At 38.4% G+C, this 17,160-nt stretch overlaps 1 protein-coding gene across 1 annotated transcript; it reads right to left on the reverse strand.

Annotated features, from left to right (window-relative positions):
• Positions 1 to 2,917: 2,917 nt before the first annotated feature.
• On the reverse strand, positions 2,918 to 16,010 carry LOC117159072 (uncharacterized). The gene is made up of 2 exons (XM_033338597.2): positions 15,707 to 16,010; positions 2,918 to 8,807 (listed from the first exon to the last, which is right to left on the reverse strand). The coding sequence occupies exons 1-2, from the start codon at positions 15,719 to 15,721 to the stop codon at positions 5,634 to 5,636; spliced, it is 3,189 nt and encodes a 1,062-aa protein (XP_033194488.1). The 5' UTR covers positions 15,722 to 16,010; the 3' UTR covers positions 2,918 to 5,633.
• Positions 16,011 to 17,160: the final 1,150 nt, after the last annotated feature.

Genomic DNA, 17,160 nt, shown 5'->3' on the forward strand with positions numbered 1-17,160 from the left:
TTTCCAAATCAGTAAACTAATATCGATAGTAACAAAGTTTCTCACTGCATAGTAATTCTAAAAGTATTAAAGCCAACAGTTTGATCTGTCGCTACATTAAAAAAATTACCGACCATTATTCGTGTGTAATTTATCAATTTTCCAATATTATCAATTGTTAAATTATTGCTAATGGCGATTTAATTTTGTGTTTCGCATCTTGTACCATCTCCGACAACATTTTAAACATGCATTTCCAAGTGGGTATTGATCTGAAGTCGGGTGTCTTGAATTAATGTTACTTTTTAAAAGATTCCTATGCACACGAATTTGAAGTGAATTCATGTGACTTGAATTCAAGTAACTTAATTAATCTGAACGAGTCTTTACACTCGTCACGGTTACGAAAGTTCCACGGAAGAACGTTCTGCTCGCGTGTCTTTCGTGTGCGACGATCCTATCTTTGAGCCCGGTATTTCGCGACATGGATTCCTCGTATGCGAATGCGTCCTGTTGCGTAACGAAGCGACAGGAAGCGAACTGCAGGAATATTTCGGAAAGAACGAGGAACGAGAGATTCGTACGAGCGACTGGATTAAGGCGCGCAATCATAATTTGTGGAACAAGCATGGATTTACCTTGCAAACGACGCGGAATGATGCACGAATTGCTCGGATTCTTGAATATCCGTGAACTAGGGAAGCATTTCAAGTTTGTAACGAGCAAGGTACATTTGGCAAGAATCAGAAGGAGAAGACGACGTAGAAAATTCATTTATACAACGCGTCTGCCAAGCAATTATTATGTAAATTGGTAACAGTTTTATGTCATGGGACAATGATGACAAGTATGAAATATAATAAATATAATAAATTATTGTAAACACGATTCGTTAACAGACATTCCGATTTCAGAATCCAGAACAATAATAGCATCCTTTTTATTTAGAACTTTAAAAAACAAAAATTTTATCGCATTTGCTAACGAATAATGTATTATCTATGTTGCATACCTTTGGTAATTTTCAACTGCTCTCTTGGAAAAATATGAAAATGTTCGTACGAAGTATTTTCTTTGCTTTGAGATTTCGTTTGTTTCCCTGTTAGACTAAATTTTTTATAGAATTTTAGCATGACGATCGAAGTAAGTGGAAATCTGTTCAATTCGGAGAACAGAGCAAATGATGTAATAACTTTGAACGCCCTTTATAATTTGTCTAACTGCTAACTGTAAGTTTCGACAATTACCATTTGATTTTCCTTTAGAAACTCAAAATGTAAAATGGAAGACGACATTTCTCGCGAAGTAACCTGGGAAATTTTAACTACGTTGAAAGCGGACATTGTACCAACAGATAAAGGGAAAATTATGTGCAATAACATCAAACGACTATTTACAATTCTCTGTTAAGGTTACACGTTTTCATTAGTCGTATCGCTGGACGACCAACGACGAAAGACGTTGAAAATCGGCAAAACGAACAATTAACGCGTCTCTGGGGCAAATTAACCGAGCGGAAATCTTCGCGTTACCGTACGCGCCCGGTTTTATAACCGAAAACGTGCGAACATTCCCATAGTTTAGTGGAGTTTCAGTTTGCAAAGGAAGCCTTATGATCGCATTGTCTGCTGCGCGAAGAACGGAATAATGGAGGAAACGAAGAGAACCGTGCGAGGTCGAGCCAATTGAAGGGTTGAAGGGAAAGAAGCGGTGGAAAAGCGGAAGGGAACCGGAGACACGATGGAAAGTGTGCGAGAAGCAATTTCGACCAGCGCTAGGACACGCTAACTGTCCGCGCTAGCTAACCTAACCGGCACGATAGCGTTTCATTTACATAACCGTAATCCTACTTAGTGGCAGATGCCTAATTCCCCTCGTACGTTTTCGTTTGTACATCGTGCTACCGGGCGAACATCGTGCCTACCTACTAGTTTCCTCGTAATAAACACTCAAGATCCTCGTAGATTAATTAATCTTACAAGCAATATATGAAATAATACATTATTTATTAAATAAATCTAATAGAAATTCTAGCTTTTATAAATACATATATATTACATGTAAACGAATACGACCTAAATTATAAGAGAAAGTGAATGTCTTCATTGCTAAATATGTAGTTGGATAGTAATCTATTAATTTTCTACTTTAACTCTTCTATTTCAAACCTGATTTTCTGAAAGATTTACCACTCTCAGTCGTGACACTTTTCTAGCAAATCAACGATATTCTCTGTCTATGAAATCCCACCTCTCGACACATCATCTGTATAAACATTCACCGCCCAGTCATTTGAATCTCTTTGAATTATGAAGAACTTAAGAAATCAGAAATTTTTTATTATACCCGACTTGAAAGATATTTTTCTGCAATTGTCACTGTCAATGAATAATTTTCTGAAAGATATTGGTAGCACGAATTTATTCATTAAATAATCATTCTCGCGATATTTGGTAACTGCTATCAAATTCGTTTTAGCGATATTTAAATCATATCATGGAATAGATGTCCCTTTACCGTGTAACAAATCCGCGAACCCGAAAGGTAAATGTCGGTCGCTGAAAGTCGACATTACGGTCAGTGGAATGAACAGCGTGATGGGAAAACACCGCGATCGAGATAAACGGAACGCCAGATGCTTGGAAATTCTATTGGGTGTCCGTACATAAGTGTCTTTCGGAACGAGGTAACGTTTAACGACTGCTATTTCCTGATTCTGCAGATCTTCTTTTAGTTGCTGTTACGTTTCGTTCGCAACTGATAATAGAGATGATGTGATTGAACTGAAACGTTTCCTGTTGTTCAGTTGTGTGGATGAGATTTGAAAGAAGTGGCAAAGCCAGTCACACATACAAAATAGTTCCAATGAAAACGAGTTTCACGATCACGTTAAAAGGAAGTAGGAATTAAAAAAGGCCGCGAAATAAAAAAGATCATCTATTTACAAATAGGTCGTATATTTACATACTTAACGCAACCTCGTAAACAAATACATATATATATATATAAAACACAGTCGTACGCGCGCTATGTTCAACAAACTAATAACGTCGATTGGACGTATCGTGCGTACGGTAAGCCACATGCACGAGACGTTACGTACATAAAATAATAAATTAATCCATAAAAAAAAAAGAGGGAAAGAAGGAAGGAAGGAAGAACATAGAGGTGGATAGAAGTTAGGAGCAAGTTGACGTGTTTTATGGCTTGGCAGCATCGTCACTGCGTATTTCTTAACAATGAGCATCTCTCTTAAGCTTATACGCTCTACTTATTTTACGTATCTGCAATACACCAAGTTATGCATAACCATTTGCCAGGCAGCACTATAAAAGTAGAAGAAGTTTAAGACTACTCCGAATACGGAATGCGTATACGCTGCGATACGCAGCTGGTTTTAAGCTCGCGTCGATGAGCGCACATGCGAACGCGTTAACATTTTATTACCTATATCTCTGGCCAGTTGTATTTCAGCTTGTTAGATCGCGTCGGTTATCAACGTGTCAGGCGGCTGAGTTTTACTGCTTCTTTACACGAGGATGACTCGTGTATCTTTGGGTGCTTGTACTTCTAAATGCGTCCACTTATAAAGGCGTTCTAAATGTTCCATTCAAACGAAATTACGTTTCTAAATTAAGCGATACACATATTATAAATATTGTAGGAAAAAGTAGCAATATAGAATCCTGTTAGTAAATTAGAACCTCGCATTGAGAATAATATCTTAAGTATCATGCACGATGATATAACTATAAATATACATAATGATATAGAAGTAAAGAAACAAAATATTTAGTGATCTTAACTCAACTACCAGACTCGACAAAAAATTGTCGAAAATACTTAACAATGACAATGTGGAATTCTTCTTATTTGTCACAAGGAAATGTCATTTGTTCGATTCATAAGCAAGAAACTATATGCTTTATCTGCTTCTATACGTTTAATCTGCTATATGCTATAATACTAGTCATCTGAAACCAACGTTCCGAAAACCCTGGAGCGCAGAAAATTATTTCTGACAATAATAGTAAATCTACTTTTTGAAAAATTACTTAAAAGCAAAACAGGGTTTTTTATCTTCTTCTCTGGTCTGCACAGAATATAATATAACGTATACGTGTGTGTAGGTGAATAAATTAAATTACAATTTAATTGTCATTGCAAATGATGAAAAATTGCGTCCAACGTAGCGTGTTTCTATTAAAAGTATCTAATATCAACGCGAGGGTACTACAATTAACAAGATCTCGCTAAAGTTCCACGTACCACGTAACGGTGTTTCTATTTTCAATACGATTAGCACACCCCGAGCAAGCCGAGACGCCTAAAAAGTCATCCCCTCTAGTGCGGTGTATAACTGGGTATAGCGTATCTCATCGAGAAACAACGGACTAGATATATGCATATCTACCTGTTATTGTCACAAAGGTATGCAAAACCGTGTGTATCGCGCTCGTTGAACGCCCGCAGAGTCGAGCAAATGCGTTTCACTGGAAACGAGATTCTCGCAAAAGGTAGGTATCACTACCACGAAGCTGTTGGACGAGGTACTGAACTTTCACCTCGGTGAAGGTTAAAGATGTGGATGTGCGCGAGAGACTGGCGTTCTCGTTCGATCACGTGCCCGAACGTCAACGATGAAAGTTGCTCAATACGGCCATCTCCCGCCTTTTATTCCTCAAACGACGACGATTTGTAATCGAACGACCCAAATCTGTAATGTAAATCTGTAATCGATCTAAATTCTTGTCGCGTTAGACACTCGTGCGTCAATCGAGCGATTAGAAAACGTCGATTCTAAGATGTGTTGGCTCGCGCGAATGGCCATGACACGATTGCTCGTCGACCCCGAAACGGATCGCTCTGATACTTTTACTTGCTTTCGTTCACATGAAACCTCTCCATCTCCTGAAGAGTTTTCGAGTGAAAAGGCGAGTAGAATGGTTCTTCGGAAAGGAACGGAGGAACACTCGAGAACTTTCGGTGCTTGCTTGTGTCGCAATTAAACTCTGATAGGATCTGCCTTCGCGAACATGAAGTATTTTCGCGTGAGAAGAAAGAAAGGAGAATGAGATTCGCCGATGACGTTACGCGATTACCGTTTCACCGAAGAAAGAGAATTTTTTGAGTAAACCCTTCGACTTCACAACCTGTCACCGATATATTTCTGAAGAAACGATCATCGTTTTCGCTTCCTAGCGGAATGTTAGGCCATTTGTGGCTTCCGTTTCATTCTGGCATGCTCTAAAATGGAATGTAAACTCAAGATGTTTCTCACGAGTCAGTAATAAATGATAATCGTTATGGTGCAAAGAGTAATCAAATCCGTTTGTAGATTGCAATCTGGTGGAAACGATCGAAAGCGAGCGCGATTTTGAGTTCGTTTCTACCAATAGGACATTTCGTAACTATAATATTTATATATAATATATAACATTTAAATATTTTGTAATTAAAAATATAGTCTTTAACTTAATGACTTTAATTAATAACTTCTACGCGGAACGATTTCAAATTTTGCGCCTCAGTCCCGTAGTACCGTGGCTTAACTTGGTATTGCGAAAGAGGACGAAAGTCTGTTCGTTACATAAATTACCATACATTACCGAAGAATCTATCAACGAAAGTATTTCCTAGACAAACGATATGATTTAAGAGGACTTTGTCCCGCTAGCGTTCTTCCCATCGTTCGAAAGAACAGTTGCCACGTTCTCGTTTTTCGCCACCGACCTTATCTCTTTCCTCGAGTCACCGTATTGATTGTTGAAGAAGAGAGCGACAGCCTCCTTTTTCGTGGACTCTCCTTTATTAAATTCGGCTTCGCTCCTGTCGCCAGCTTGTCCACCTAATTCATCGGAATCTTTCCTTTGACTGTTCTCTGCCACCGTAATGTAATGTCCTTTAGGAACTTCGATATTTCCAGCCTGCGGTAAATCGCTGAACACGTGCTGTAATTGCTGTGCCTCTGGATGACCTTGAACTTGTATCTGCCCTTGTTCAGGCTGTTCGATAGCCGCGAGGATATCCTGTAAGAGCCCATTAGACAGCACCTGATCGTGCCTGATACTACCATCCGAATTCTCCGTTCCTAATCCCCCATCAGCAGCCTGGATTTGCAACGTGTATGTTCCCTTGGAACCCTGGACCTCGAAACCATCCGCTCCATTGGCCGTTATTCCCTTCGCGAGGGACAGAGCTTCGCTGCCTTCGTGGGTATTTAGAAATTGACTAGCGTCCACTTCGTTCGAGGCTAGATTCTTTGCATGGCCGTATCCTTGCTCGTTCAAGCTCGCGGTTAACGCTCCAGCTTTTATTCCGCCGTTCTCCTGTTGGAAATGGGCGTTCGAGGAGAACGACTCTTGAGATTGTATAGCGGGTGGCGCCGAAAGTACGTTCGTGACTTCAGCCGATTGACTGTGGTCGCTGGATAAAACGTTGTCCGTGTTTTCAGAAGTGGCGTAGCTCACGCCTATCGAACTGCCGTAGCTGTCCTTCAGGTTCGTTTTCGGTTGCTCTATGTTTTCCAGGCTTAGCTGACCTATCGACTGCGTGATATCCAACCCACTAAAACCGTTTGACAAGGAACCCTCTTTAAACAGCGAATTCTGATTGAGACCAGTGGAAAGAGCGGCCCCGAAACTTGAGCCGTGAGAGCCGACGTTTAACGCGTGGCTTCCGAGATCCTCGAAGCTGTACTGTGTACCAGTCGTCTGTTCGAAACCGCAATCATGTCCACCACCTGTCGACAACGGTAAATTCACTACCGGGGTGCCATACGTGGTGGTTATGGTGTTGCTGATGCTGTCGTATAAATTGTTGCCAAAGCCAGTGGAGGTGGAGACGAAGGAAGAAGCGGGTCCAAAGTTAGGCGCTCCGTACGTCAACACTGGCGCTGGAGTGTTAAAGTTGCTGAAGGATAATGGCGTGCCATATTGGGCATTCGGAGCTGCTATTGGCGAATTCAAGCTGACACTGGGTAGTTTGTTGAAAGCAACTGGAGCATGGAGGGCAGGTAACTGCTGCTCGAACGATAAGGGCGGAAGGTAAGTTTTTGGCGCCTTGGCTAGCTCAACGTGTCTCAGCGGTGGCAAGTAACGGTTAAGGTTAGTCAAAAGTCCGCTAGGAACGGATTCTTTGAACTTAATCGGTTCACGGTTTCTTGGAGGAATCAGGGTACCTGGAAGGGGTAATGGATGTCTAAACGATCCGTGAGGACGATGGTAATGCAAATTTTGCTTAAAAAGCGAGCTACCGTGTAATGCGAAAGAAGCAAACGACGATGCTCGACCTGCTTCGGCAGCTGGATAAGGACCATTAGGCGAGTAGGATGAAGGAGGAGGGGCGCCGTATGAGTCGAGAACTGGAGGTGGTGGCAAAGGAATGCCCGATTCGATGGAATTCAATTTTCCAAAGGAAATGCTGGATAACGGCGGGCCGTAGTTATTGGAGAGGCCATTTACAGATATTTGCGATAGCGACAAATCATTTCCTAGATTCTGGAACGCGTGAGAGTCTCCACTGCCGAGATTCAAATGGGATCCGGTATCAAGCACGGGTAACTTTAACGTGGGCAATCCTGCACTATGATCCGAAGTTAATGACGGATTTGTAGGTAGCAACTCGAATCCAACGGTCTTTACGATAGAAAGCGGTTCTACCTTGGGCACTTCGTATTGTAAATTAAGCTGACCATGCACACCTGTTTGATGATGTTCCTTCTTTGGTGGGTTTTCGTTGTGGAATGGTTCGTATTCCGGCAATGGTGGCGGTGGTAAGCCTTTATTATCGTTAGAATTAGACTTCACCGAGGTCTTCAAGTCTTGAGCCTCAGGATTGTGAATTGGAACTCCATAAGAATCATTTGGTACATTTGGATTCTCGATAACGTTGCTCGTAGAATGTCCAATGTGCACACCCACGGAATGGCCATCCAAAATTCTGTGCTCATCAGATGGAGGTCCGTAAGTGTTCGCAGGCTGTCCATGTTGATTGGTCAATCCAGCAATGGGTTGCCAGCCGTCGTACTTTATATCGGGCGGTGTAGGTGGTGCTGGCACTCCTGGTGGAGGAATTGGTGGAGGTGGTCTGTACAGATCACCAGCAGGTGGTCCATATTGTGCCTCGGGCACCACCGAAAGCGATGGTGGAGGAGGTGGTCCGTAGTTGTCATTCGGTTGAGAAGTAAATTGAACAGCTAGTTTTTGCGGAGGCACGCCATAGGTATCGAGAGATACGGGAATGGCAGGTCCGTGTGCCGGTTTCGTTGGCCCAAGACTCGAGGATCCCACGGCTATGTATTGATTAGACACAGAGGACGTGAATTTCAATGGCGGACCGTATTGAGGTTTTGGTGGCCTAAACGAAGCGAATGAATACGGCGGTCCATAATGTTGCTTCGGTGGCCCGTAATGAAGTTTCAGCGAGCCAAAACTCAGCTTCGAAGGCAACGGAGACAAAGGAGGGCCGAAACTTTGTTTCGATGGAACATGAAGCGGTTTAATAATTCGTGGCGGTCCATATGAAGATAATGGTGGTCCGTAGACAGGTGGTGGAATGTCTGGCGGTGGTGGCGGATATATAGGTGTTGGCCCTTGATCACCTACTAGTTCCGGTGGGCCGTAAACCGGTGCTGGTCCTTTAATATTTGATCCGATCGGAGGTCCATAGTCATCAGCAGGTGGACCATAATTGCTTATCCTTTCGTTAGCCTTAATTTCGTTCAGTTTCTCTTCTTCCTTGTTAGCAAGCACTTGGGATTGCGCTTTGTTAACCACTGCCTGGACGTGGTGTCCGATCAGCAGAACGCAGAGCAGCGTAATTGCCATCTGAAATCAAACCGAATTCTTCAACTTTTCTTTTGTCATAGTTTGACGATGTTCAATGTAAAATACATTGTTTCTTTGATCCTGCTACGGTCCTCAAATATGTATGTCCCGATCTCACTCTTGTTTTAACATGCAATAAGATTTACTATATGCATAAAATGTATTATAAGAGGTACAATTGAAACGGAAATGATACCTATCAATAATGATTTTTACATTCTTTCTTCAAACTTGTTAAGAATAAAAAGCACGTTTCGGTCTAAAACGATCCAAAGAAGCAGCAAGATTAATATAGTGTAACCAAAGCAACAGATAACTAGTTATTTATTAAATGATAATAGTTATGATTATCGCTTAAAGTACAACAAAGCTTAACTGGAGCGTAAATAATATGCAATTTATTATAATTGTCTGTACTAAATAACTAAGGAACGAGATTAGAGAAAGTAAACATTCCACGAATATGTGCGTGTACCGAGAATGTGATCGATATATTCCTACAAAATTTAAGAACCGTATTATCTACTGTTATAATGTATTCGATATCTTATTCAATGAGAAAACTGGTATTATCAAGCAGACTTTATCGATTGAATTGTCTATTATTCAGCTTCTGTGCATTTCGTTATCTTGAAAGGAGATTTCAAAGTATCAATTTTAATCATTGATCAAAATTGTTTTGTTCAACTTGATTAAATATCTTTTCTTATTATGCTTGAAGATAAATATTAGATTACTGAAATTTTTAGGTTTGACAGTTAACTAGTAGTCTAACATCTTCTCCTGTTCTAATTAGTTGGTTGGGAACATAAGTGTAGCTCGGTATCGTGTGCACATTTCGCTCGTGCCAGCACACATTGTCTATGGTTCCAAATTGAAGGCCGTGAGAGACTTTAAGCTAGTTTACAACCTCGGTTGGCGCAAGGCGAACTAGTCATCCCGATGCATGTGAGAATTATATGAACCTGCATTTACTCACTGTAAGTATTAAACGCAGGCACCCGTAAATAATTACGTTAATTACAAAGATGGCGTATAATGTATGGGAATATGACTGAGAAAAGTAGTATTTTCACTTCAATCTCCGATAGTTCTGGATTTCGTTTCATCGCAATGTTAAACAAGTGTTACACATGTACACAATAAAGATTGCACAAATAAAAATTTGTTATCAAAAATTTCATATAACGCTAATGAAATATTACTTAATACTTAAATACATCGTCATCTTGAAATTCTTTCTCGTTAAATCACGAGAAATACATGATTTGCTATTATGCCATTATGAATATTCAATGCCAATAAAAAATTGAAATTATGTGTTTATGTCTGAAACCAGAAACGTAAGAAGCCTTGAAAACGAAGAAGTATTCTCTAAATCGTTTATTTTATATTCTTCGTTGTTTTGCTGTACTGCCAGACGGTTGGGTAAGAATTGAAATGATCGAAAGGAAGTTAACTGACTTCATGATTACAATTAAACGAATAAAGTGCAGTAAGTATTGTAAATATTACAGTTTGTTGCGTTTAATAGGCAAAAACGAAGATTACTCTTGTACTATAAATGTACTAGTGAAACGCTGTTATACTATGAAATGAAATGAAGATCGTTCGATATCTCGTAAAGTTATTTTGAGGACAAATAGAACTGGGAGAGGTTTATATCTCTTTTTACGGTAATAGATATTCATTCTGCTGTGACAACCAGATTGTTTTCTATAAAAGATACTAGATAAGAAACAAGAAGCAACGCACAAGTTTGAAGCTGTAAATGTCATCAAGAAGCCATCCTTGGAAGTCTTAAGTGGCACAATGACCGAGATGCAAGGTTAACATAATATGCCGCACTTTCTCCCAAGTGCATCAACGAGAAGTGCAATGCAAGAATAAGCATGGAATGAAGAGGCATCCGAGTATAAATCTTATCTTAAATTTTTATTTGTATCTTTGTCTTTCTTATTCATTGGGATTTCCGTATTATTAAAGTGCCTAATATATAATTCGAAAATGTGTTCGACAAATATCTTTGCAATATTTTTTCTGGGAATATTACACGTTTTTGAAATTTTTAACGATTTCGAACTTCCATAGTATATTAATGTATTTTTAGAATGAATCAAGGAAAATATAAACATTTGAGTCACAAAACCCTGAAAATGAAATTATATCGGAAACTGCAGAACCTTTTACTTTGTCAGTGTCAGAATGAATTTTATAATAATGATAACTTTATGATGAAATGATTATATGATGACTTCACCTATACTAAGGAAAAATAAGAGACAAGAACTTGTAAGATATTAATACATTGCTTGTACCTTTTTTAATATTTCGTATTCGTATAATAAGTGTATGTATTCTTCTGAGACATTGTATATTACATTATTTTTGTTGATTATTTTATTGAACAAGTGTAATGAATTGAGGCATTCCTTTAAACTGTGTGTAAGATCAATTAAATGTAAAATGTGATTTGATGCAATTTAAGGATAGGAGGAGGCTTTCGTACTGACTGTGTTTGCGACTTGTTCAACAATTATGTTTTCCATAAAATACATAAATTTGCATTTTTATAGATTCATCTATCTCATAATGTATAAATGTAATCTATGTAAATGTGCATCCATCGTCCATTTTATTTTTTCTCTATATTTTTGTGTATTTTGTGTAGTATGATAACTTTATAAACGTTTAATTTACATTTTTTTCATTTCAAATTAGTAGAAGCATATAACAAATTAAATGAATTTATTACTTTATCGATTCTCATTATGTGAATTTTTATACCCAAATGAATTATATGTATGTATTACAAATAAAACGGAAAAGAATTCTGACTCCTATACAATCCTCATTTTTTACACAAATCTTCTCCTGTATAAAAACTTATAATATATGTAAAGCCTAAGGTGCATATATTTTGTCTAAAAAGAAAAACAAATAAACCTTGCTTATTACATTGATGATCGTAAAACTAAAACACGAAAGGCTTCGATTTCTACTTTGTTCTGATAAAAAAAAAAATATGAATTACAACCTCTTATAACTATGTGACAGGTAATAAGTTACGCTGTTACCGCAGATAGCGTGAGTTGGAAGCATTTGTCACAAAAATAGCATTGATTGATGAACTCTGAGAGTATTTTCAAATCTTTATATTTTTCTTTCATCAGAACATTTAGCAATTTACCTCTTCTTTAAATACTATACATCGATACCAGAATGAATATTAATATACAAATAATTATTTACAATAAATACTAAATCATTTATTTTAATATAGAGTATTACATATAATATTACTTGAACTTGTTCGAGTGAAAGTAGATATTCAAGAGCAAAATCTCGATCGTCCACGTATAGTTGAATATAGTCTGCCTAACTGAAAGTTAGATGTAATACGAGAAAAATTGCTGTAATAAGAGTGTACTTTTCATTCTTCGGATGCAAATGGTTGATCGTCTTATGTTACCTCTTTCTATATCATTTTCACATGACAAAATATTTCTCGCTTACGTATACTCCAATATAGTTTGCTTAACTGAAAGTTACATGTAATGTAAAAAATATCATGCTAATGAACGAGGACTGTGTCTAATAATTAAAAATAAATAAATTTCATATTTCCTTCGATTACAAATGATTGGTCCTCGATGCAATCTCTTTCTATATCATTTTCACGTGGCGTTGCAAAGACTCGCTCTTAACGTGGCGCCCACTTATTGAGGCGCAAACTGTGCGCTCGCGTGTGCAATAGTTTAAACGTATGTTGTAACCAGAACGGGTAGACGGTCGAATGCATCGATGTAGGCAGATTGTGACTAGGTCAAACACCTCCTTCATGCATAGTCATATATTCCGACCACGTAGCACAAGTGCACGTAACACGGTGGAAGCCATCACTTCTTATCGAACGATACGATACGATTCATCGGAAAATCCGATGTTTATTTAGCTTCCTTCCACGTGCGAGCTCCAACTTTTCTCTGCGCGCGCGACCAAACTTATTCGCTGTTTCCGCTTCCCCTGTTTCTTCGATGCACATGCACTCGTGATTTCGTAAATCGGTAAACTTTTCGAAGAAAGAGAAAAAGAAACGATTAAAAGTTATACGCTTCCCATGATGTATTTTATTAGCTAGTATAAGCTAATATAATAAGTTACCGTAGTAATTAGTTAGTAATCTAAAGTTATATACTTATCTACAGTGACTACGAAAAATATTTGTGCATCATCGTATTTATCGTAACATTTATAACCCGTATTATTGCTATACGATTTTTACTAATTAATTAGTATATTAAATTTCGCATCATTTAGTGATACCTTCATATGACTATAAATATTTGATATTGCGAAATTGCATATGCAAATACTTTTAGACGCTAGATAATATGAATTTCTTGTATTTTTCCATCTTTTCCATAAATGCGGTACTATCCATAGTCTATTCATAAGCGAACAAAACTCTGTTTGGAACAAATTAAGGATCGTGGATGGTTGACCGTCGCTGTGGCTAACCGGTTGGTTCGGTAAAAGTGTAAGTTAGCGTAGCGTACGCTAACTGGTACGACATTGATCACTATTCTCGTTTAGTTTAGCGTTTGTCAGCTTCAGCGAAATAAATGTCGTCATACGAAATTGAACTATCTGAAAAGCTCTTCACGCTTCGATTTCGTAATAACAAGATTTTTATTGCTAGATGGAATGTAAATATTGTGTAGGACATTCCACTTGGATTTTTATTGCTAGATGAAATGTAAATATTGTGTAGGACATTCCACATGGAATGCTAATCAAGTACACAACAGAGAGTAGATGAGACTACGGAATGAAACGGTTGCGCTTCACAGCAGCTAGTTTTTAGCACAAGAAGTAATTTGTTCCATCAGACTCTTACGTTTTAAACAATTTCTGCCTAGTTGGTTTGCAGATGCTTTATGCAATATTTTTCATATTTATTATTATAGCTTTCCTATCCATTTTGTCAAGGAAAACGGTAGACGTTATTGCTAAGAATCCTCTGTAACTCAAACGTATAATTCTGGCAATTTTACAGTCTAGTAAAGCCGAGGTGATTTGTTGTGAAATTAGTAGATACATATGCACGATAAGGAATGCAAAGTTTCACAAAACAGAAAATAAAGAGTTAAAAACACTAGCGTGAAGTTTGCCATTTCTTGTAATGATATTTTACATAAAGAAAGCTGTAACTTTTACTTTATTTTGCAACTTAGGTCAACTTCCTGAATCAGCAAGCAATGATTGACACTTGAAAATCAGCTTTTCAGTTGTTACTTTTACATTATCAAATTTCTCTAATTATATTCCAATACTTCGCCATCGTTCCTATACCAGCAAATATCTGTCGATTGCCATAACTTCAAACTAAAATTACTGCTTTCTATACCTTCAGTCTTAATTGAACAGCAAAAGGTATAATCATGTTTAGTTATTCTTATAATGTTGACGTAACATTGTCCACGATTAATTCAGTAGCTAAGACATTTTTCATTTTTTACTTTCACGTTCAAAGAGAAGTTCCGTTAACTAACTTTACGTTCCTGGACTTTTCACTCGTATTTGCTGTCGTTAATATCTCAACAGATCTTAAAAACTAACAGCTATTATTTCATTTTATTTTCCATTCGACGCGCTAAGAAAAAGATTTACAGATTTTGTTGTTCTTAACGTGATCGGTTAATGATACACGTGCTTAACAGCAGATATTCCTGAACATGAAAGGTGTTAGTCGAAAGGAAGAGTAACTGCTTAAAATTAATGACACCGGAACGGTGAATTAAGAATAAGAAACGCTGGCTGGATGGTTATCAAGAGCCGATAAGAAACCAACGATTATTTAATCTATGCTTTAAAATCGTCGCCGTGCAATTATCGATAATGAATACGCTCCTACCACTTAGGCCACATTTTGTAATTTGCGCGCCCCTTTTTCGCACGAAATTTAAATTCAGGGATTAACGGGATTAACGTTTTCCGCGAAACTGTATTTTTCGCTACGATTAAATGGTTTGTCGAGTGTTGAACAACATTTTATAAGGAGTCAAAGTATACTGTGATATTTAAAAAAAAAGTACACCATATTCATATTTTTACTGCTATATTAACTCTTTTATAAGAATTTAATTCTAAACTTTTATAATCGTAAAATTAAGCAAAATTAATTTTTCAACTAGTATCCTTAAAGGTTAGATGATCCACGACACTTTGCTTTAAATTGCTTGATTTTAGATTACTTCGTCTACATTCTGCATTAACTGTATATTATATGTGATACAACATTAAATAATCCAATTCGAACATAATCCAAAGTGGTCGTCTATAATCCAATGATACCAGTCGATAGAAGTAATTGTTCGTCATTCGGAATATTCATATTTACAATTGCAATTAAGCTATATCTGTTAGCAAGAAATATAGGGGATAGTTTATACGAGCAAAAATTAATTGAAATTATTACAGTTCGTCACGCTCAATTACGAAATACACCTACGCCGGATACCGCACGCTAAGTTTACCGAATGTAACAGCGAGAAATCATCAGCATAAAGATTAGCGAGTAACAAACTTTCCCAGCTCTCGACCCGAGGAGAAAATTACATCTACGACAAAACTACTGTTTTCGTGTCGGAAATCCTTCCGCTCAATTGCAACAGCGCAGCGGTACGAATTCGTGTCGCAATCACAGATCGTCGGTCCACCTTGATCACTCCAAACGATCCATCAAACATCAAAGAACGAAAGAAGGAACTTGGCGAAATCGCGATCCTGCTGTCAAAGCACTGAACAACACACGAACCGTTCGTCGAACGAAAAAATAATAAAGAAGCGTCGTTCGCGCAATGATCGATGATATTCGAAGATCCACGATCACCTACCTTGCTTCGAAGCATGGTTGCACCCGCGCAAACTGCTGCCAGCACTGTACACAAATTAAACGACAAATCGCTTTCTTTTTATTGATTTGTCGGCACACCGAAAAAAAGACAGAGCGCGGCGTTCCTCGTTTCAGCGTTTCCTCAGGCTCAATCGAACGCGGTCCTACCGTGTCGCATCGTGCACACCATCCTCACACTCTCCGACCGGTAGTCAACCTCTTTGATGGAGGAGACCCACGACTCCGTCACTACTAACACAAAAAATGCTCGGTCTTGTATGAACACTCCGCTTATATAGACTCTGAGAGAGGTACTAAGCCGGAGGAATTCTCGGCTGAGCTTGTCGAGTAAATCGAGGAAACGACAAACCGGAGAGGAGAGAGCGAGAGCACGAGGAGTAATGAACAGAGACGGCGATGATGAAGGGGCAGAGGGGAAGAGAGAGAATGAGAGAAAGGGAGGAGAGAGGGAGGAAGAGAGTCGCGGTGATGTTCAGGACGAGAACACAGGGAGAGGGGAAACCCTCACACGTCGCGTCGGTTAAAAATTCTCTTTGTAGAGAAAGTAGGCTAGCCCTGCCTCCGACTTGGAGAAGAAAGATGCACACGGAAGTACTGGACCGATGGTGCTTATCGGTCCCGTGCGAATACGTAAAGTTATATCGATAAACTCGTATCCCGAGCATTCTGCAGCGATGTCGAACAATGTATCATCGAAATTGCGAGTGCCGAGAAATTGTTCGACCAATGTAACATCCTGTTTAACATTTCCGTGGAATACTTTTGCGACAAGAATTTGAGGAGTGGTGGCATGTGAATGGGTTGAAACTGAGAATTCTTGAAAGTGTTTGTCAAGGTTACTACGATTGAAAATTTTGCTGCGAACGACAGAAGATTGATTTATTTCAGTAGGTGACGATGCGGATGTTAGAATATTCAGGTTTTTATTTTTAATGGTTTCATCGTTGTTTAAAATAAATCTGCCTTTACGATTAAACAGTAAAAATCTCGTTGTTCAAGAACTTTTACATGCGAAAAAATTGCTGTCCTCGACATTATCACTGTACCATTATAAGGCCTAAGAATGAAAATATTATTCACTACAAGTTCTCTGCACAGAGCCAGTTCAGATCACGCACGCCATAAATAACATACTGTTAAGCACCCAATTAACAAATCGTGTAGAAACTTTTATTTCTTATCGTCACGTGAGCTGGTAAGGCCTTAAAATCGAGGGTCTATAATCCACAGACGAATGCGTGTCGTGACTTCGAAGAAAAATTTGTATGCAACGCAACGCTTTACACGCATCATAGGACTGCTATACGAGAACAGTTGTAGCAGGCACAGTTACACCGGTTAATTATTACGTTTCGAACAGTTTCTAAAAACTTTTTCTACAAAAAAGTATCCGTAGGTTCCTTAAAGTGATTAGCAACAAGATAAAAAATTGTT

Source organism: Bombus vancouverensis, chromosome 7, assembly GCF_051014615.1.
Source record: "Bombus vancouverensis nearcticus chromosome 7, iyBomVanc1_principal, whole genome shotgun sequence".
Lineage (NCBI taxonomy): Eukaryota > Metazoa > Arthropoda > Insecta > Hymenoptera > Apidae > Bombus > Bombus vancouverensis.